Source organism: Fusarium tjaetaba (assembly GCF_013396195.1).
Source record: "Fusarium tjaetaba strain NRRL 66243 chromosome Unknown NRRL66243_c0000136, whole genome shotgun sequence".
Taxonomy (NCBI): Eukaryota; Fungi; Ascomycota; class Sordariomycetes; order Hypocreales; family Nectriaceae; genus Fusarium; species Fusarium tjaetaba.
Genome location: NW_023501332.1, coordinates 26,884 through 47,170, shown reverse-complemented (window position 1 = coordinate 47,170; position 20,287 = coordinate 26,884). Strand labels below are relative to the sequence as shown.

The 20,287-nt window shown below is 49.9% G+C and overlaps 5 protein-coding genes across 5 annotated transcripts; 1 reads left to right on the top strand and 4 right to left on the bottom strand.

The window, feature by feature from the left end:
• Positions 1–5,969: 5,969 nt before the first annotated feature.
• FTJAE_6915 (uncharacterized protein) lies at positions 5,970–7,434 on the top strand (the record flags this gene model as incomplete). Its single annotated transcript, XM_037353577.1, has 2 exons — positions 5,970–6,622; positions 6,780–7,434. The coding sequence occupies 2 exons, from the start codon at positions 5,970–5,972 to the stop codon at positions 7,432–7,434; spliced, it is 1,308 nt and encodes a 435-aa protein (XP_037206006.1).
• A 112-nt stretch (positions 7,435–7,546) lies between these two features.
• On the bottom strand, positions 7,547–8,425 carry FTJAE_6914 (ketoreductase; the record flags this gene model as incomplete). Its single annotated transcript, XM_037353576.1, has 1 exon — positions 7,547–8,425. The coding sequence occupies one exon, from the start codon at positions 8,423–8,425 to the stop codon at positions 7,547–7,549; it is 879 nt and encodes a 292-aa protein (XP_037206005.1).
• Positions 8,426–9,067: 642 nt separating this feature from the next.
• Positions 9,068–12,315, bottom strand: FTJAE_6913 (kinesin family member 18 19; the record flags this gene model as incomplete). Its single annotated transcript, XM_037353575.1, has 4 exons — positions 9,068–11,945; positions 12,002–12,121; positions 12,171–12,210; positions 12,261–12,315. The coding sequence occupies 4 exons, from the start codon at positions 12,313–12,315 to the stop codon at positions 9,068–9,070; spliced, it is 3,093 nt and encodes a 1,030-aa protein (XP_037206004.1).
• A 1,073-nt stretch (positions 12,316–13,388) lies between these two features.
• Positions 13,389–14,470, bottom strand: FTJAE_6912 (zinc finger protein; the record flags this gene model as incomplete). Its single annotated transcript, XM_037353574.1, has 3 exons — positions 13,389–13,784; positions 13,834–14,348; positions 14,404–14,470. 3 exons carry the CDS (start codon positions 14,468–14,470, stop codon positions 13,389–13,391), a joined length of 978 nt encoding a protein of 325 aa, XP_037206003.1.
• A 562-nt stretch (positions 14,471–15,032) lies between these two features.
• FTJAE_6911 (transcriptional activator acu-15) lies at positions 15,033–19,306 on the bottom strand (the record flags this gene model as incomplete). The annotated part of the gene is made up of 6 exons (XM_037353573.1): positions 15,033–15,712; positions 15,764–16,838; positions 16,890–17,594; positions 17,657–18,553; positions 18,945–19,077; positions 19,278–19,306. The coding sequence occupies 6 exons, from the start codon at positions 19,304–19,306 to the stop codon at positions 15,033–15,035; spliced, it is 3,519 nt and encodes a 1,172-aa protein (XP_037206002.1).
• Positions 19,307–20,287: the final 981 nt, after the last annotated feature.

Below are 20,287 nucleotides of genomic sequence, written 5' to 3'. Positions count from 1 at the left end.
ATTGGGAGACTGAATTTTGGCCCTTGCCTAGTGTTGAGAATAACGATACCCTTGGTTTCTTTGACTTTGGTGATTACCACGATAACTGTGTCGGAGCACTCGATACAGACCCTACATTCTTGGCACCGCAAGACGATGTATTCAACGTGGACGCATCAAATAGCCATTTGACCCCCGTCATTGAACCCTCTGCTTTTCTTGACCCTATGCAAGGAGCTGCAAACTTGTCCCAGAACAATCTCCATTCTTTAACTGCTCATGATTTGGTTTCTTGTCAACAATTAGACCTACCCCCTCCCGTGTGCACCTCTCCGAGCAGCGATGCTCCAACTTCTATCTCCCCAGCATCAGGTGGGTATGAGAAGACATCACCTCAATCTTCCACGTCAAGTCCTGCCTCCAATACGGCTCAAATCAGCTGTGACTTCTGTCGGCAGTTTTACAATGACGTGGATTCTCTCTAGTAAGTGCCCATGTACTACACTACATGATCGGAATTTGACAGGCACCAGTATCCATCTTGTCTCGTCTCATGTTACTTCGAGACCCTTCCATTGCGGTCGAGCAAGCTGCAACAAGACCTTCAAGGACGGTAGATCCTTGAAGCGACATCTGACTGAGTTCCATTTAGGAGCTGTGTACATTTGTCGCTGTGGCAGCCATTATGGAAGAAAAGACAAATATTGCAAACACCTCGGAAACAACAACTGCATTGGCCACGGCCTTTATCGATGCTCATGCGGTCATGCAGTTCGACAACTTAGCGCACACAAACACCACATCGAAAACTGTGGTAAAAGAAGGAGGGGAAGGCCACCAAAAACAACCAACGCCAGATGAGCAGCGGAAGAATCTGAAATTCTGGGACCGACCTATAGGTTAATGTGGCACATAAATGGTAATGGCGTCAGCACGACCTTGCTGCGTCGTGTGGTCACTTGTTTGCACCCAAGCGGTACATACAAGAAGTATTCTTGAGCGCCTGCACTTTTATGTACCACTTCCCTTCGGTTTGAACTATCCTTGCTCGTTGCTTCGATGTTTCGCGAATCCTTGAGAACTTATTCGATGATCTTTGCTTGGATTTCCTTTGTTGGGCAATGGGTTCGCGTTGTTTTCTTTCTCCCTTCGTTTATTCCCTTTCAACGGGGCCAGACTGCCTATAGCCTTGAGCCAAGTGGCTGAAAGCTTAAGTAGCAGAGAGAACTGAGCCCCCGTTCGTCATGCAGCGTCTCGACCTCCGCAGTAGAACTGTCTTGCTTGTAAAGTTCCACAGTATTGACAGCAGAACAGTATTGCTTGTGAGCGGCGAGGAAAAAGACAAAAAAAAAATCAAAACTGAAATTTGTTTCTTTTTAAACTTTATCTGTTTTTTTTTGTTTTTTTTGTTTTTTTTTTCCTTTTTTCCCCCTTTTTTTTCCTTTCGTCGTGGGATTGGATTGTGATCTCATTGCGAAAGGCTCATTAAGTCGTCGTTTTGAATGGCCCCCCAGTGCGCTGATACAGCTTGGGGTGTGACTACAACTCTATTGGTGTAGTTGAGGACATTCGTTCGGCTGGGATGTTGTTGACCAAGACTGCGTTAGTCTTGTTGGAGCCACCATCTTAAGATCCGGGGTTTTGTAAATCTAAGTTATGAGCTATATGTGTTATTTGCAGTTGATTCCTGTGCTGATTCTGCCGACAGAACTTGGTTAAGTTGTTGGTCTCTTGTTTCTATCTCCTATTTGTCTCAATGCTTGGATGTTTTACAGTTTCTACTTTCGTTCTTTGTTTATTGTATTTTCGTAGGGTTGGACACAAGGTGGATACGTTCGCTTCCACCTTCGCAAGTGCTTGGCGTGGAATTTGAAAAAAGGGCATTACGTGAAAGTGTGAAGCCTTGTTTCAACAAGGGGCTTCTTATTGCACGGGGATATCAGCATCGATCCTTCTTACGCTCCTGATCGAAGGAAACATGTTTATGCATAACCATGTTGTAACGCAGGAATTCTTGGGACAGAGGAAGATGATTCAACATACTTCTTTGGTGGGATTCTCTACATAGATAACTACTTACTAGATGGAGAAATAAAGTGTGTTTTTGGAATTCCTTACATACATCATTTACGCTCTAAACCGCATAAGCTGCATCATGATTCGACGATAACTACCTACGAAGAGCGTTGTTATTAGCTACCGGCGCTAACTATAGGGATTATAGACCCTCACAATTTGACAAATTGATGTACAGCGTAGTTTTGACTCCGTTCCCCCTTCAGAATCTGTAAAACTTGCTCTTAGGACTATGTTCAAGTATTTCGGCATCGAGAAGTTCGAGTGAGAATTGGAAGAGTAGTTTGTATATGCCGCATAATGTCAAACCGGTGATTAGTACTCTGAACCGAGCGAAGATCCAATGCCGAGAGGGTTGAGAGAGTCGAATGGACGCCTGAGAAAAGTTGTCGATACGTCATCTGAGACAGTACTTCCTCCAGTTCCTCGAATTGTTTAATCCTGTCATAGTCCTCCTGGGAATCCTGACGGCTACATCTTGAGACATGCGCCTGACGATGAGCAAGCACCAAGGAAGAAATAAGACTGAGAAGTGGCGGCTGTTTACAGGCATCCGGGATGTATGGCTCCTGGGTTGAGCGAAAGTTGCCTATGTGGTCATAGAAGATATACAATAGGATAGAGGCCCTAATTGCAATTTCTTGGCTTGAGAGGTCGGGCTCCTTCCGTGCCTGATCTTCCATCGCCGGTTCTAGAATTTGAGAGCCTGTTGAAACCTCTGGGCCTTTCTTTAGAGTTGCTCTCTGTCTATTCGCTCGTCGTTTGTCTAACTGCCGTGTTCGTGTGGCCTCCCGCTTATATTCTTCTTCATTATCCTCAACTGTTAGTCAGTTAGATCTTTCAATCACTCTTAGTCTGTGCGCATGAGACTAGCCTGGTAATCTTCGAGTGATCTCAAGTGAGTCTCCTCCCTCAACTTTGTTACAGTCGTCACTCTTGCTGACAAGATACGCAACAACTTTAGCTCCTCGGCATGCCGCAGTTAGCCATGTTCGTGGCCCTAGACGTTGAATGCATCGTTTCCGATGTCTTTTCAACTTTCCAGGGACACCATCGACTATGAAAGCACGAGCTTCGGAACTTGTGTCTTTGATACCACTGCGAGATTGATGAACAGAATAGACATCAGCGTGTCTTTCTCTTCTGATCAAGGCTCCTATCTTTGCAGTGGGACCTTTTATGTCATCGTCTTCCAGTATGATATTGACGTCCTTATTGCAAGGATCATCTTCAGGCAATTGCAATGCATGACGAGCGGTCCCAGTGGCCGTTTGTTGATATTGCTGTTAAGGTCAGCTTGAACCCGAACGAATTTTGCTATCTCACCTCCATTACTTCCGCAGATTAGATTTTGCGACTGAATTGATTCACATCGTAACAGGTTGAAAGTGAGGCTGCATAGCTGTTATATGCTGGGGGGCGCTGACGGGGAACCCCTCTTACACGCACAACACTGTCTAATCTGATATCGCGATATTCTTTTAGACTCATAATGTCTTTCACAGATGACCAAGGGCCATATATGTGATTGGATGTGCATGGAAAGTGCCCTGCTTTTCGATTGCGCCAATCACATAAATGGCCTTCGTTCGGCTTTTCAAGCCATGTTACATGGTCAGACAAATCCTAAGCAACCAACAAATCAGAGAATCGCTAAATATCGCTGATGGTGTACTGGAGCGCTCGGTACAGCTCCCCTGTCCCAGCTCCTGAAATCAGCATAAGAACCCCTCCTCGCGGCAGCCAAAGCAATTGTGATCCTCAGACAATCACCCACCCTCCGCCTTCATCAATACGGTACCAATACGTTGACCTCTATTCTGAGGAATAAGACCGCCTTCTCTTTGCAAAAGGAAATCCCAAGGGATCCAATTCTTCCGCAACTGAAGTGCTGAGTCTCGTAGTCGTCATGGCTACCCCTTCATTCGCCTTTGACTCGGGTTGAGTTACAACTCCAGCTTATACTACCAAAATGATGCGCGAGATTTATTTACCGATATTGAAGTTGAAAAGATATGGTTAAATCCATGTCTCTTCTCGGACCCGGGTCTATTTGTCAACCCCCCTCAAGAAACTCTTGACGACTTGTCGTCACCTTGCCGTGCTTTACCGCAGACGATCGATCCCCATGGCTTGGGCGGCACTTCATCTTTACATTACATTCATTTAAACATCCATCAAGAATCATACTGCGACTCATATCCACCTCACAATGAGCCATTGGAAGTAGTCAGTCCGCAGGATCCGGACGGTGCTATTCTATTACAGCTCAAATCATTCTTTTCTTATCAAAGGCCCCGCGATGAAGCGGCATCTGAAACTCCTCCACGCCGGCAACATTCAGAACTATCGAGCTATCCAATCTCTCCGCACCCAGCTACTTCCGACGATAGCCCATCTATTTCCTTTTCCTCTTCTTCTTCTTTTTCCTCTCCTTGTACCCTTCGTGCGGAAAGTTCCAAGCCACAAGACATGAATCAAGTTCGCGATAATACAAATATTCTGCACTCGAACAGCAATCACAGAACCACCACACATCCCGAGCGAACATCTTTCCGTTGCAAAAAATGCTGCATCAAGCCCTTCAAGTACGAAAGAGATTTAAAACGACACCTAGATAGCAAACATTCCGGTGCATTTTATGTCTGTCGATGTGGATATTGTAATGGGCGAAAGGACGTATACCGGAATCACATACTCAAAGATAACTGTGCTGGTGAAAGGTCGTACATATGTATTTGTGGTCGTTCTTCTTGTGATCTTGCCGACCATCGCCAACATTTTCGAAGGCTGTCGGAAAGGAAAGCGAGGAAGACCTCCAAAGCAGAACCCTCGTACCAATATTTGAATAGGCAGATCTTTATTCTATTTCAAGTTACATTCAGACCACAGTAGCAGTGAAACAATAACTCGTGACTCATCGGTAGTGTTTCGATGTTGTGAAGGGCAAAGCTCCAGCATACAGAGTAGACTAGACGGCAAAACTCTGAGCAGCGTCTGTTCTACCTACAGCGGATGAAGCCACAAGTGACAAAGCAACACTACGTCAGCGTAGATATCTTCCTAAAACTGGCAATGTGGCGTGCTGATAGCGTTTGTGGTGTCGCAGCAAGCACTTATCAGACTTTACGTGGGGTATGTATGCTGTCGAATGATTGTAGTCACGCGACTCTACTAAGAAACTGTAAAGAACTGGTCATTAATTTCTCAGAGTATCGTCCTATCATTCCCACCTTTGCCCGTAAACTTCATCGTGAATATCACAGACAGATCACTCTAGCCGGTAGGCTGGGAAATAGCTAGCCTCGTTCCTCGTTCCTCGTGAATTTACCAGAACGAAGTTCCATGTCTCAGGCGGTTTAGATCCACCTACAAGTCCATGATCATGATATTCAGTGCCACTTGAATAAAGGAGGCCTTCCCGATACCGCACAAAGTTGAATGACTTTGTGGCAAAACGAGACGTAACTGAAAGCCTTCCTGTTGAGACTCGTGGCTGAGGCACCACTCAGAACTTAGACGCCAACCACGAGAATATATCTCAGTGACCAAGATGATATCACCAGAATAGGGTCCAATTACCTCATCTATGACTCTAGGTTCTGTACAGCAATCATGAGCCCTCAGCCACAGATCCCTACTACGAATAACACCTTTGCAGGCCAAAGTCTCTTCAGTATCTACACTAAAGTCAAAGAACAACTTAACTTAAATGCTGCCCGAATGGAGTCACTGAAGTGGCCCACTTTACCTTTCATATATAATAAGGCAGGCTCAAACCACTTCATCACCACCTTCAACCTCCCAAACTTTCTCCAGCATCACCTCTCAGCTTCCTCGTCATATCACTCTCGCCATCCTTCCATTCTACACTCTCAACCGAATATTGCCAGCCCTTCCCATCAAATCAGACCATGACTCGCAACAGCTCCATCGGGAATATCCTCGCACCTGGCGATGCAGCGCAGCTGATCAAACTTGACCTCGTCAATCTTCCCAACCCTCCTAATGGCTCTATCCAAATACACAAGCGCCGACTCAATCGTACAAGCGATGCAGTGCATAAGAACATTCCTCTCAACGCCAATGTCGAATCCCGCCCGGACGCATTTGCGACTATCCCGGAGAAGCTCATCTCCAAAGCTACGATTGAGTATGTCGGGTTTAACAGCGACAAAGCGACTGATATCTGGAGCTGTTGGGTCAACTGGCCATCGGGTTCCATGATTCGCGAGATTGACCCCAGAGATTCCACCACCACCCTTGAGGTCTCGTTCATTTACTGGGTGAAGAGCCATACTGGGAATCCCCTAGTGTATGACGTCTGGGAGGACGACAACTCGGCCTGGTTCCGCCACATGGAGCAGTGCGGCATCGCAACTGAGCTCCAGCAGAGCATAATGGATCCTCGATTCAAGGACATGCGGTTGACAGACACTTGCATCGGCTGGCTTCGGAATACCATGGAACTCCGGTATGAGTGGCTCAAGGAAATCCAGCGAACTTCTTCTGAGCGTGAGAAAGCCCTTGTGCACCAGGGAACTTCGACCCGGTCCAAAAAACAAAGGTAAGCAGAGTCAAATCTTGGGGTAAGTTCATCCTAAGCTTACCTAAATTGCCCTAAATTATGATGATATTATCCACTTCTTTAACTACTTCAGACTAGAGTCTGAAGCCTCTTGTCCCCCTTCAGATTATATGCAACATGCTAACACCGAATGTAGTGGCTTAGCCTCCAGAGGTCTACACAAACTCGCAGGGCCATTAAGCATTAGAGGATGCACTGTGCTATACAAAGCGATAGACGAAGCACGAACCAACGGCCTCTTTGACCACGAGGGCAACCTTGACAGAATCCAACTCCTATCAACCCCCCCTTCGACCGACTTCAGCAGAACCAAGAGCATGTACTACTTCACTCCCGACTACAGCCTGGCCAGGAAACAAGCCGCGTGGATAAAACAACGAGGGATACCCGCGGTCATAGTGCAGATTGCAGTCTCAGATATCGTCATCACATCCATGGACCCCGATGATGTACAATGCGCTTTCTGGCCGAACTCGAACTGGCGGGAGCTCGTTTGGCATTGCCGCACAAAAATGAGGCTTCCCGAGGAGTTTTCCGAGACATATGGCAAGGCCATCCTCATCATCGGAACGATCGCCAATAGACCTGACTTATACTATCAGCAAAGGTCGCCTGCAGACCTTACTTCTGAGGATTGCGTTGTCATGGTGCGGGGACCCAACAATGGCGGGTACCGAGAAGCAGTGCAGTATGTGTTCTCATCCGACGACGAGGGGGAAACGTTCCTTGAAGATCAAGCGAGACATACGATGAAGATATTCCACTTCGGGACACGGGAGCTGGAGGCTTGAGCCAAGGAAAATCGCAAGTTAGGGTTTTAGGGTCCGAATATGAGTAAATACTCTAAAGATCACTAAACTTATCCTAAGTTTACCTAAGGAAGCATCCTTTTCATCCTCATCCTTACTTCTCATGATCAGTACTAACAGTGACATCCTTCCACTCATTCAAAAACTCCAACGTCTCCTCACACTTACTTCTAATATAAACATCCGCATCACTCCCCAGCACAATCCTCATCGGAATATCCCTCCCCTCTCCAACGCCCGTGCCCGTCAGTATCTCAACAATAACCTTGGTACCCTTCTTAACATCACCAGGCTGGTTATTATCCGTCTTGTCCAGCGCCTTTCTCGTCTTTCCCGTAGGCGTGCTCTCATCTTCATAAACATCCATCCTCTTCTTCGTAACCGCCCTCACACCAGGGTTCAAGAAGCTAGTGCGGAAGTAACCCGGCTCCACGACCGTGGCGACAATGTTAAAGGGCTCGAGTTCATAGCGGAGGGACTCGGCGAGGGAGGACACGCAGGTCTTCACCATGCAGTAGACAGAGTATGTCGCGCCGCCTCTCCAAGAAGCGATACTTCCAAACGTAGCGATTGTACCGCGTTTTCCATTCTGGCCGATACTCTGCTCTCGCATCCTTGGTAGAAACGCCTTGATGGTGTTGAAGATCCCAAAGATATTGGTGTTGAAGCAATCATACATCTCCTGCTGGGATACCTCCTCTACGGCGCCGTCGAGGATGTAGCCAGCTGCGTTGATGAGATAGTCGACGCGGCCGTGCTTTGAAAATACTTCTTTGGCGATGGCTTCGAGGTCTGCAAGGGGAGATGTCACGTCGAATGCGAGCGTGTGTGCACCTGCGTCGGCGAGGTCTTGGACGCGTGATGTGCTGCGGGCTGTGGCGATGACGGTGTGCCCGAGGTTGAGGGCGTGAAGAGCGATATCATGGCCGAAGCCTGAGGATGCGGCTGTGATGAACCAGACTGGGGAAGACATTTTGAGGTTGTGAGAGTGGTTTGTGTAAATGGCTTTAGTGTAAGTGTGAAGGGCTTGTTATAATGAAGCTTGTAAGACAACTGATGATTGTTGTTGAATCCATCCTCAAACGAAAATCCAACTCCTTTATATACTTTTTCAGTCTCAAATATCTCTTCAATTCATTTGATGACATTATCTCCGACCCAAAGTCCTCAACACCATCATTCTATCACCGACTGCACATCTTCAACTATCGCCGACTGTTAGCGTCGCCACATTTCGGCGTTAACAGGCCACTCAACCACTAAAAAACATCCCCACATCCGGTGTGGCGCTATGGCTTATGCTTAATCGCTTTTTCGGAAGAGAGTAAGCAGCCCGTCCCAATACCCGACACCAATTGCATCACTCGGACCTGTTGATGCAAGACTTTTCGGCGATAGCTTCACGCGGAATGACGAAAGAGCAATGTTCAAGTTGTGTTGATACACTAAGAATGCCATATCATACCAATCTACATAGATCATGCAACGCCCCAAACGCCGTAGCCGTAACTCCGGGCTCATAAACAATTAAGCACGCACCCATCCAAGGCCATCAAGGCAATCTCGTTCTCAATCTGTGCACATACGTTTCACCCTCCTCATATCTACCAATCGCTCATCGCAAGGTATAGCCTCTGCTGTCCTGTCGGCGATGAGCAGTACCACTTCCCATACCAATGGTAATTCGTCGCGGCGCACTACCCGCCATGCCACCCTGAGGACTTGATCCAGGACCTTCCATTCGAGTGACTGTGTTGTTCATGTTCATGCGTCTAGCTTGACCAGGTGTCAGAGCCATGTCTATCTTGAAGTCGTTTGGGGAGCACGCCATCGGGGGGCTTCGTCTCCTCTCAGCGCTACCTCGGCGGAGTCGAGAGATACCGTTGGTGCTGCTAGCGAGGGCCGCAGGCAGACTAGGCCTGGGTCCCGTACGCTCGGGCAACGATCCCATTGACGATACTCGCTTGGTGCTTGATGCCGTTGTACCGGCCATGATGCTCGCTCTGCGGGCCTTCTCCTTCATGGCGGTTCGGAGGGCGGTCTGAAGCTTTCGGGCATCGATAGTACTCGTCTCGGAGTCAGATCCAGATCCGGGGGGGTTATTCTCATCATGTATCGTGGGAAGTCGTCTAATCGCTCTAGGAATACCGAGCCCCGATGGCGATGGTGAGAAATTGCCACTCTTAGTGACATCCAGAGATCGCAGGGGTGGTGTTCGTTGAATATCGGGTGAAGCCTCGAGCTTAAGGGTCATGGTGGGTGCTTTGGGTGATCCGTCAGCAAGGGAATGTCTAGGTCCCTTGGAAAGGAAACCGGCCTGGAACCTGCTAGGCTTCGCGCCCAGGCTGGTGGTCTCCGGGATCTCGAGGCTGGGGCTTGACTCTTCGACAGTCGATGTCTCGGGCTCGAGGTATGAAGGCATGATAGGTGCGACGATAGGCTTCTCAGGTGAGGGAATCGCAGGGGAAGAATTGTACTTCTGGGGCGTCTTCGAAAAGTCCTCCAATGTGCCCTCCTCCGTCTCATCGTCCCTCCATCGGACTCCTCCCTTCTTCTTAGTCTTCACTGGCGTGAAGCTGACGCCCTTCTTGGAGGCTCCCAACACCTTACGTCTTCGTGGGGATCCCTTCATGGGGCTGACAGGAGCGTGGTCGCTATGCGCGGGCATAAAGTTGGGAGCCGAAACAGGCTTAATGTGCATCGCAATGGCCTTCTTGCGCTTGGGCGTGCCTCGCTTGCTGGGCGAGAAGACTTCGACGACGGGCATGGAGCCATCCGGCTTGACGACCTGACCGGCAGCTGTGAAGCCGGTTTGGAGGAGACGATTAATCGTCTCCTTCGCATGAGCGACGGCATCTTCCTCATCCATGCCGAGCGTATCGGAAAGTGATGAGAGAATGTCGAACTGCGCAGTGAGGAGCATCTGGATCATGGCAGCATCGCCGGCCTTGTCCTGCTCAAGGACTTCCCGGTAGGCCTCGCGATTGAAGTTGGCCTTGATCAGCTCAGCTTCACGGGTCAAGTTGTCGGCTTCTCCGTTGTCAGCACCCTCGGTACCTTGGAGTTGTTGCAAGCTGTGCGATAGAGCTGTGTCGATGGCTCGGTCCCATGCAGACTTCTCCAGCTTCTGGTGTATATGGTGTCGGCTGTTCTCCAACTCAACAAGGATGCCTTGAGCCGTCTTTCGAATGGCGACAAGGTTCTCTGGCATCGCATCTTCATCACCTCGTTCATCGCAGACCGCGTCGAAGGCAGCAATCCATCCGGACAGCATACCAATGCGGCGCTCAAAAGCCTTGAGACGCTTCATGTTCGTGATGCGCTCTTGACGCTCAGGAGCAGAGTTCTCGTAGGCGATGCGCAATCGCTGAATCCCTTCGCGTGCCATGGCATCTCGCTTGTCGCATTGCTTTCGGAACTTGGCGAAGAACATAGCCTCAGCATCCTTCTGCTGGGCCTTGAGCTCGTTGATCAAGGCCATCTGTTCGTCGATCTTAACCAAGAAGTCCTTGACGTGGCGGTTGACGTTGAAGACATTGCGCGTCACCTTGGTCTGGATGTTCTTGGCCCGGTTGGCGTATCGAAGGGTGTTCTGTGTCTCGTCAAAATGGGCGCTTGATGGTGATACACAGACAATCATGACAGTCTTGCAGTTGCCGCCGAGGGAGAACTTGAGCAGTCGGGTAAGCTTGCTGTTTCGGTAGGGAACGTGCTGCTTCTGTCGACGGTCGCAGAGGGCGTTGATGCAGCTTCCAAGGGCAAGGAGGGATTTGTTGATGTTGGCACCTTCAGTAAGGCGCTCGCCGCGGTTCTTGGTGACGGATGCTCGTTCGGAACCAGCAAGATCGATGATACTGAGGGTAGCCATTGTGTGAGGCTCGCTGGCACCGGCTGATCGGTCCTTTTGAGCGACGTTGATCTGAAGAACGGCGTGTGATCGGGAAGAAGTAGCGTTGGCCTCGGTAGGCGAAACTGTGCGGTATTCGTTTCCTTGGACGATAATATCCATAACCTCCTGGACATCCTTGGGGTGGTGACTCGTCAATCCAGACACAGTGACAGCCTGATTGCTGTCCTCCCTGAGCATCAATCCACCCTTGCTCCCACCAGGAACCAACAAATCACGAATAGTCTCGTTGTAAATCTCAAGGTAGCTCAGACTCAACTCGGTCACCTTGTCTTGGCTGCGCTCCTCAATTTTCTCAAACAGCTCCTGCATGGTCATGAAGATAATACCGGGATGCTGTGATGTACCAGTAATAGTATGTGTCTTTCCGCAACCTGTAGCGCCATAGGCGAAGACTGTCGCATTGTAGCCATCGAGTACGCTATCGAGAAGGGTTCGAGTAGTTCCTTCGTAGACATCGGACTGTGTTGTGTTTTCGTCGAAGACTCGGTCGAAAGCAAAGACTTGATCTTTGACCTTTTTCGATGAGGGTAGGACTGAGCGGGAGAATTTCTGTACGGGGCTGTCCTCGGGAGGATCAAAGACTCTGTATTGGGTCAGCGTTTGCGTTTGCGTTTGTTGTAGCGGGGATGATGCGCGTACAAACAACGATCATCGACAACTTTGATAACGTTTCGAATGCCGCGTTGGTGCAGCTTTGGCGTAGGCGCAGCGGCGAGGGAGCCATCGCCGAGGAAAAGGGTTCCGTCATCGTTCTTTTGTCTGTCACGCCGTTAGCAAGCCTACTCCACAGTATCGGCGTGATGCCTACAGTTGCGCAGCCTCTCGAATCGTAAAAGGTCGAACTCGAACTGTAATAACGGTCAGCTCCCGCATGGCCCCCCACGAGCGCACATCATACCAGCAACAGTAATGGAATTCTGCCCAGCAGCAGCTGAAGCGCCCATGACAGCCATGATATTCTTCTTCGCTTGACTTTTGACGTTGGTGCAGTCCCGAGCTCTTCCACCTCAGTATCAATCGACAGTGAAGCCGTTAAGAGTAAACAAAGCTTAAAAAGAAAGGCACGCTCGATGCAGAGCAGATGATCATAGAAACAATGTTCGAAAATGAACTCGAACAAGAAAACGAAAAAATAAAAACAAACACGAATAGCTCTGTGTACCTGTTGTCGTTAGTTAGTAGCAGTAGTAGACTACGAGCCGGGCGATAGTTGTAGAGAAATCAATTCAGAGCTACCGAGCACGGTTGTAGGTGACGTCTGGTTTGTTTTTCGTCCTTTTTCGGACGTGTTGCTGTGGTGACGCCTTAGCTCCATTTTTATCAGGGGTTCTCTAAGTGGCATTCATGCGGGTGTTTTTTAGGCCCCTGGAGGTGAGGCTGGAGAAGCTATTGAACAATGGGATTTGAGTCATGTTATGGAGACGTTTGCCAGGTGTTGATGGCTCATTTGTGGCTTTATTGTTGTTGACCTCAAAGCTCGAGATGCTAGCAAACCCTTGGTAATAACGGCTACAGTCCTTGCCTTATGTTACCCTGTATCATGATCACTTTTCTCTTCAATGGCCTACGATACGAGGCAATTTGAGCTGTGACTCCTTTAGTCAATTTGATGAAAGCTACTCGAGTTTTGTGCATTCATTGAGATGTATTCATTACCATTGTCCCGTTCCAGCTGCTGTGAACCAACATTGCGAGGTCCTTTTTGTAGTGTTACAGCCTCCACTTACTCCGTACAAGGCCCATTCATATGGCCATCACAATACCAACATCCAAGAACAAACAGGGTTTACAACGCATACCACGGGTCAAAACAAAACAGAATAAACAAACATATGACACGGGGATCAAAGTCGAAGTCTGAATACTTTCCAGGGTATCGCTAAACACCAACATCACAGCATTAGTAGTGCAACAGATCTCCCAGTAAAAGAATCACCATCAATTTACCATTTAGTTTACAACCTAACGCCTACCATGCAACAAAAACTTCCCAATTCACAAAAGATAGTGACGGCATTCATCCCCCCTAACTCACAGTCTCTGGTACAAACGCATACCGCGGCAGCATCGACATCCTCTCCTCAGGACTAACCTCCGCATCATCGTAGAACATCTTCGCCTTCTTCTCCTTCTTCTTCTTGTCACCGCCCTCTTCCTCTGCCTTGGTCGCTGCCGGCTTGATACCCGCCTCGGCCATACGGATCATCTGGTCAATATCGTCGCCAGCGGCACCACCGCTCCACGATCCGCCTTGTGTCGGTCGCTGGGGTAGACCAGCTGCCGCGGGTAGTGCACCTGATGATGGACGTGCGGGGAGGTTGTTGGCGGAGAAGGTGTAGGGCTGGGCTGGGTTGGGGGATTGTACGGGGTAGCCTTGTTGTTGGTCGAAGGATACTTGGGGAGGGGTCTGGTAAGAGCCGTTCTACAGATATTAGCATATTCCAAACGAACCGTAGAAGTAAAACACTCACGAAAGGAGCTTGCGGTTGCGTCTCGGTATTCGCAGCCGCAGCGGGATCAACACCTCCATTGGCAGCAATCTCCTGCTTCCTCTTCCGAAACTCAGCCAATCTCTGCTTCAGCTCATCCGGCGACTCAGTCTTGATCTTCTTCTGTGCATGTCCCTGTCCCGGCAGCGGGTTTCCCGTCGCGATCTGTCTATCCTTCTGCGCCTGCTGGAAGTTCTGTAGAATGCGGTTGCGGTGCTGGTCGAGCATGTCCTGGGGGATACCCTCCATGCCAAAAATCTCCACCTCAAGACCCTGTCTGCTGGGAAGCGCGTTCTCGACCTGTGTGAGGTTTTCCTTGTGGACTTGGTTCATGTGCACGGAGAGACCTGTGCCTGTCAGCGCGGCTTTCGTGGGAATTCGGATGATTGTAGACGTACCTCCTGCTGTGTTGAGACGACGACCACAGCGGTCGCATTTGAAGTGCTTTGCCTTCTGGTGAGAGATGAGAAGCTTGAGATCTTCGAAATCACGCTCGCCTGGGATAGGAATGTTAGCATTGAGTGATCAGAGCGCAAGCCGCAGGATTCGTACAGTAGTAGCACCAAGGTCGATTGAGGACCTCCTCGATGTCAGCGTGACTGCGCCGTTTCTTGCCCATTTTTCTGTTGATGTCGGATATGTCGTACGAGTCGATAGGGATAATGCGCGATCAATTCGAGCGCACAAAGGTTCCTGATAATGGTCGAATCGCAATATCTTGGACGTGGAGCTTAGAACTGAACGCGACTCGAAAAAGAGTGGGTAGCTTCGTCGGAGAAGCTCCGGTTAAAAAGAGCGGATGCCTCAACACCACTTATCAATGACGAGACATATTAGACGTTGCCATCACTAGAATGACTTAGAGGTTCCCTCTTGAAAGCGAAAGTTCACGTGTAGTATTATTGTACTTAGTGAAGTGTGATGTGTGTAGTGATTATACATTTGATTATGTATGTCTATAAGACCAAGCAAATATTTATAGTATATAGCAGAAGCTAAACCAGCATCATCCAAACTCATCGTCCAATGCCAAGATGCATGTTTTTTACCATCCAACCCCCATCAATACATAACTCATCAATCCTTTTTGTTGAAGCGCCTTTTTTGAATCATCACGATTCTTACCCATTGCAAAAACTCCTCAGTTACAAAACGCCCCAGTAAATGCTCCCCCCTCAAAATCAAGATCCATTTGGCGCCACCTGGTCAAAAATAATCAGCGGCCACTGGCCTCCCTGTTGAATGCTGTTGATGTCATTTGCCGAAGGGCTGGATGTGACGCCCGGGACGCCCGCGCCTGTCGAGGCATCTCGTGTATTGTCTCCAAGCGTCAAGAGTGTCGATGCGCTGAAGCGATCTTGCGTATCAGCGATGGCGGATGTCCAGTCATGCCAGGTGTTTCCGCGGCTCTGCCACATCATGTCGGGCTGAGGCGCGACGTGGGGAGGCTGTGAGAATGCGAGCATCGGGTTCACTTGCGCCACAGACGACGGGAGTGCCGACGTGGTAGTTGCGATTGATGCAGAAGTATTGTAGAACATGGCTCCAGTGTCATAAGCTGGAGGTGCCATGTTGTTCTGTGAGTGATCATTGTAGGCGAGTGTTGGGTAAGGAGTCTGGCCGTTCAGGTCGGACTCGGGAAAGTAGCTTTTGGTAGATGGGACTTCACTTTGAGCCCCTCCACTGGTGGGTGCGGACTGGACCTGAGAAGATGGGTAACTTGGAGCTGGCTCCTGTTTGACCTCCAGTGTGGCAGAAGGCTGAGCACTCTTTGTCTCCTTGTTGCGCATATCATGGTCAATCCACGCAATCGTGCGGTCAATGATGTTTCCAATCTCATTGGCAATGCTGGTATCCGAGCCTGTCGTATTGTTAGGGCTGACTGATTTGCAAACTAGGGGCTGGAACTTACCGAGAAGAGAGCCGGCTTCCTCAAGAATGCCGATCCAACCGTTCATCTCCTCCCGCAATGTGGCAATGGCCTCTGGAGTCGTTTCGAAACGCCTCTCCCACATGGCAGCCAGCATGGTAAAGGTGCCAGCGGTGTACATCGAAGTCTGGTACCATGTCGTATCAAGGCACTTGCACTTCTGGATCTCCATTTGACAGTGAAGCATTTGGCGTGAGACATCCTCGCAGATGGCCATGTTCTCAGCCATCATGGCCTTGTCACTGGTCATGGCCACTGAAGGATGTCGCAGGCAAAGACGAAACTCAAGCGCCCATGTCTTGGCGTAGACAGCTGCAAGACGGGTTTGCTCGGTCTGCTCAGCATGGTCAATCACCATGTGGCCGGGGAGCTCGTCCTCCCACTTCTTGATCTGAGCCTCAAGCGCCCTGACGATGCTGACATAGTTTCGCGCATCCCGTCGAACACTGTAAATGTTGGAGTACAGTTCCATGTAGATGGGAATGATCTTGAAGCTCACAATACCTGGCCAGTAAGGGCAAGGAATGTCACGGGACGTGTCGACGCCTTCATCTGAAAGGAGCTCATCAGCGATAGGCTCGGGAAAGCCGACGTCGAATTCCTCAACGGTGATAGGCATCGGCCGGCCACGACGCCCGGTAACAGCGATGTAGACAGTCATGATGACCCAGAAAGCTCTCTTGCGAAGCTCATGTTGGAGATTGTTGGGCTCGCCTGGCTTTCTTGACTCTCGGTGCAGATTCAATTCGAGTGCGCGTTGAAGAGCAAGGTTGGCGACGATTGACACAACACCGGGCTTTGGGAAAGCTCTGGTATGCTTGACCACCATGGCCATGGCCTGGACCGAAGCCAGGTCTCGTGTGCATGTCAACTCAAAGAACTTGCTGAGGGCGAAATGGTAGTGGCTGTTGGATCGCTCATTCATTTGAGCGCGCTGGTCAACCTGTTGCCAGTTTCTTGTGCCATACTGGAAGCAAATGATGGCGAAAACCATGTGCACAGTAACAAGCTCCGCCACCGAAGGCTCAAAATTAGGTTCATCGTACATGCGGGTCAACTGTATGGCTGTTAGTGATTAAGCTTAAGAAAAGGGTAAGACAACACTTACCAATCGCATGAAAGAGGGCTTATGGAGGACTGGAAGGAAAGCGGAGAAGGTCATGAAGTACCATTCGGCCCAGGTGAAGGCATCTTCTCGAGAAGGCATCTCAGCCTCCATCGGAGGATTGACTCTCATGATGGATTGGAGGAAAGATTGCGGGGACTTGTTGTACGACGGCGCCACCTTGCCATCGACTGGAGGCTCCTCCGCATCTCGTGGCTCAAAGGACGCGAGGTCGACTGTCATCCCTAGAATTGACAGTCGCGTACCCCCGATTGAACTGAGAGGAGCACTGTCCATTCCAACACCAAGATGGTTGTCATGAGCGCGGGACTCTAATGTGCGAGGGAAGCTGGGAGACAGGCTAGGGGCTGATCCAGAGTCTTTGAACAATGCGCTGCCGACTTGAGACCATGTTTCGCCGGTCTTGGGGTCAGGAATTGGGTTGCCCATGTCATCAAAGTTTGATTCGGAGGGGCACTGTGCATAAGGTGACCACTCCCAGGGCTTGACTTCGACGCCCTTGTTGTCGAGGAGCTTCTCAAGATCGCGGATATGGGAGAGCATGTCGCTCTTTTCCCTCTCCAGCTCCTGCATGTATCCTCTTCGCTCTGTGCGCCCTGTCACGCGATCTGTGACATAGCATTCAAGGTTTTGGTTGGTGCAGTGGGAGCAGCCTTCTGGGAGTGCATCGCATCGGATCTTTCGAACCTGTAATTTTCGCGCGGTTAGCATGTTGTGAGAGCATGACCCGAGATTTACTTATGACATACCTTGCATCGGTCGCAAGCTTGACCAGTGCGTGTATAAGACTGTAGTCTGTTCTTGACCACGCTGGAGAAGTCGTCTGGGCCACGTTCTAGCCTGGGAAGCTTGACTTTGCCGGGAGCTTGAATCGTGCCATCATCTTCGCCATTGCTAGCAGCCCGCTTGGGAGGTCGTCCTGGCATCTTGGACTTGATGCGCGGGGAGATGCCCCTCGACGAAGCAGGTGAAGATCTCGCGGAAGAAGTAGCAGAAGACGAAGCGCTCTTGTTGCTGGCGCTCGTGCAGGAGGCGGTGCTGGCCTTTGTCCTGGCCGTGCAACGAGATATCGCGGCAGGCTGGCGCGGGCGGCGCCCAGTGGGTTTTGTTGAAGTCGCAGTCGCAGGGGCCTTTACAGCGGCGTAGGGAGGATTGCAGCTGTAGGCGAATGTATCAGGAGCCCAGGCGAGGGCAGGGTAAGATCGGGCGTCGAAGGGCCAGTAGAGAGGACCTGGGCCTGGCTGCGACGTCAACGACAGCGACGTGGGAGTTGAAAAGTTGGCGATGGAGGAATTGAAGTTGCGCTGGGATATGGCCTCCATCATACTGGTCTGGGAACGAGGCCTCGAGCTTGGGCTTGGGGCTGGTGCTTGGGGTGCCGCTGGTGCTGCCGGCACTGAGAATGACACTGTACAGGGGATGGGCTTAGCGGGGAATGCGCTGTGCATTAGCGGCCTTCCGGGTATGGGGGACTCGACACTGGGTGGAGGCGCAGATGTAGGCCTCGACGAACCCCAGTGGACGTATGTGACGTGAAGACTGACGAGGAGCGGAGCTGGATATGAGCCGGGACGAGAGGGAGGGGGGGGACAGATGAGATGATTTGCTTGTGATCTGCGGAAGAAATGGTCTAGACTCTTAAGTGGCTGTAGAAAATCTCCTGTTCTTCTGTGTGTGTATATTGAAGAACTCGAACCATCAAGGCAATTGTATGTATATGGTAAAGTATGCACAGTTATTGTATGATGGATCAAGCAGGGATAAGGCTGGTGAACATCGAGGTCTTATAAGCAGAGAGATCTGGTGGATGTCTTGAGGTTGTAACCATCCATCCAGCCTTAGTTCAATCTTAGCTTGGCGAGTTAAAATAGATACCTACACCAACCTTACCAACCTTACAGTAGTAACAGATCTGTCCCGGAGTTGGCGTTCAACAGAATTGTTCCCATCGTCAACCTCTCTCTGCACGGAAGGCCCGTATCTCGCTGAGGAAAACCACAGACAGGTTCTCTCTATCAAATATGGAAGATAACTCACCCGGTTACGAGATATCGTCAGTGTTTGAGGAACGGAGAGTCCTTCTAGAAGGATACCGGCAGACTGGGAGAGGGCAGCCACGACAACGTGAGTGTTGGATGAATTCTCCGTAGCCCAGAGTATGACATCGGATCTACACACTCACAGGGCCAGGCCAGGCTACCAGGCCAGAGTTTCCCACAGGAACCAGAGAGCCAACGAGGCGCTGCAAGGGGAGACGACTCCACCGTGGCCGTCTAGACCGTGGTCTTTTTCTGGGCAAGCCACGAGATTTCTTGGGAGAAGATGCCGTACAAGCGCAATGATGCTGTGGCTGAAAGAGACAAGGTCGACCTCGGCGGTACCGTAAGCAATTCGACCATGACGATTCGTCACCGAGGGCAAAGTGTCAAAGGAAAACGAGCTGATGAGCGGAGCCTAGAGGAAACACCAAGTCTGGGCAAAGTCAGCTCCTGGGAAACTCGTATCATTATGATTTGCATGCAACCTGTCTAACGAATGAAACCATTGATGTGAAATGCAACCCTACTGCCGGTACCGAAGAGCCAAGACCAAGCCAGGCCAGAACTGTTTATCTTAGTGGTTCTTTTGATTGACTTTCTGGTTATGTCGGTGCCTTGCTGATCAGTTCAATGCTTTCAGCCTTCACTCACTGTCTGTCAGCCTCTCAGGTTGGAGCAGCCAAGATGTTGACGATCCCGTTCCCGCTACGGACGGCATATGTCTGTCAGCCTTGATGATGGTGGCGCCGGCCTTGTATCGGAGATATTACGAGAACTCAACGGTGGGAGATGGCCACGATCATTTGAACAACGTGGGTGAAACGGATGAGGCGATTGAGTCTTGACTTTGTTACTGAATAACGTGGAAAACGTTTAGCCATTGGAATTGATGAATGGTCACAGATATTATCCCAACATGCTCTGTACGTGGAATACTGAGGTCGGGCTTCTCCTCACTTCGTGACGTGTTACAGCATCAAAATTGAGTTATCGTAGTGTCAAAGACGAGCTCGCATGAGATGGAATATACAGTACGAACACAGTATAGCAAACATGTGACGACCCTTGACTTGACGTGTAGACGTGCCCCGCTGTCCGCGGGCTGCTGTACCAATTGCACAGCCCATCCCTAGATCTCACTCTTTTTTACCCCTCCACACTAAACTAAACCCAAGATCGAAACTGCTCAAACCACCATCACAACGTTACGCACTACCTTGTCCCTAAGAGAAAATTAAGTTACGAAAATCAGCAGATTCTCCTCAAGCGAACTTTTGTGTTGCCTTCCTAAATCCAACTGCCAAGAGCTCACTGCCAAGCCAACTACAACGGCTCTATCGG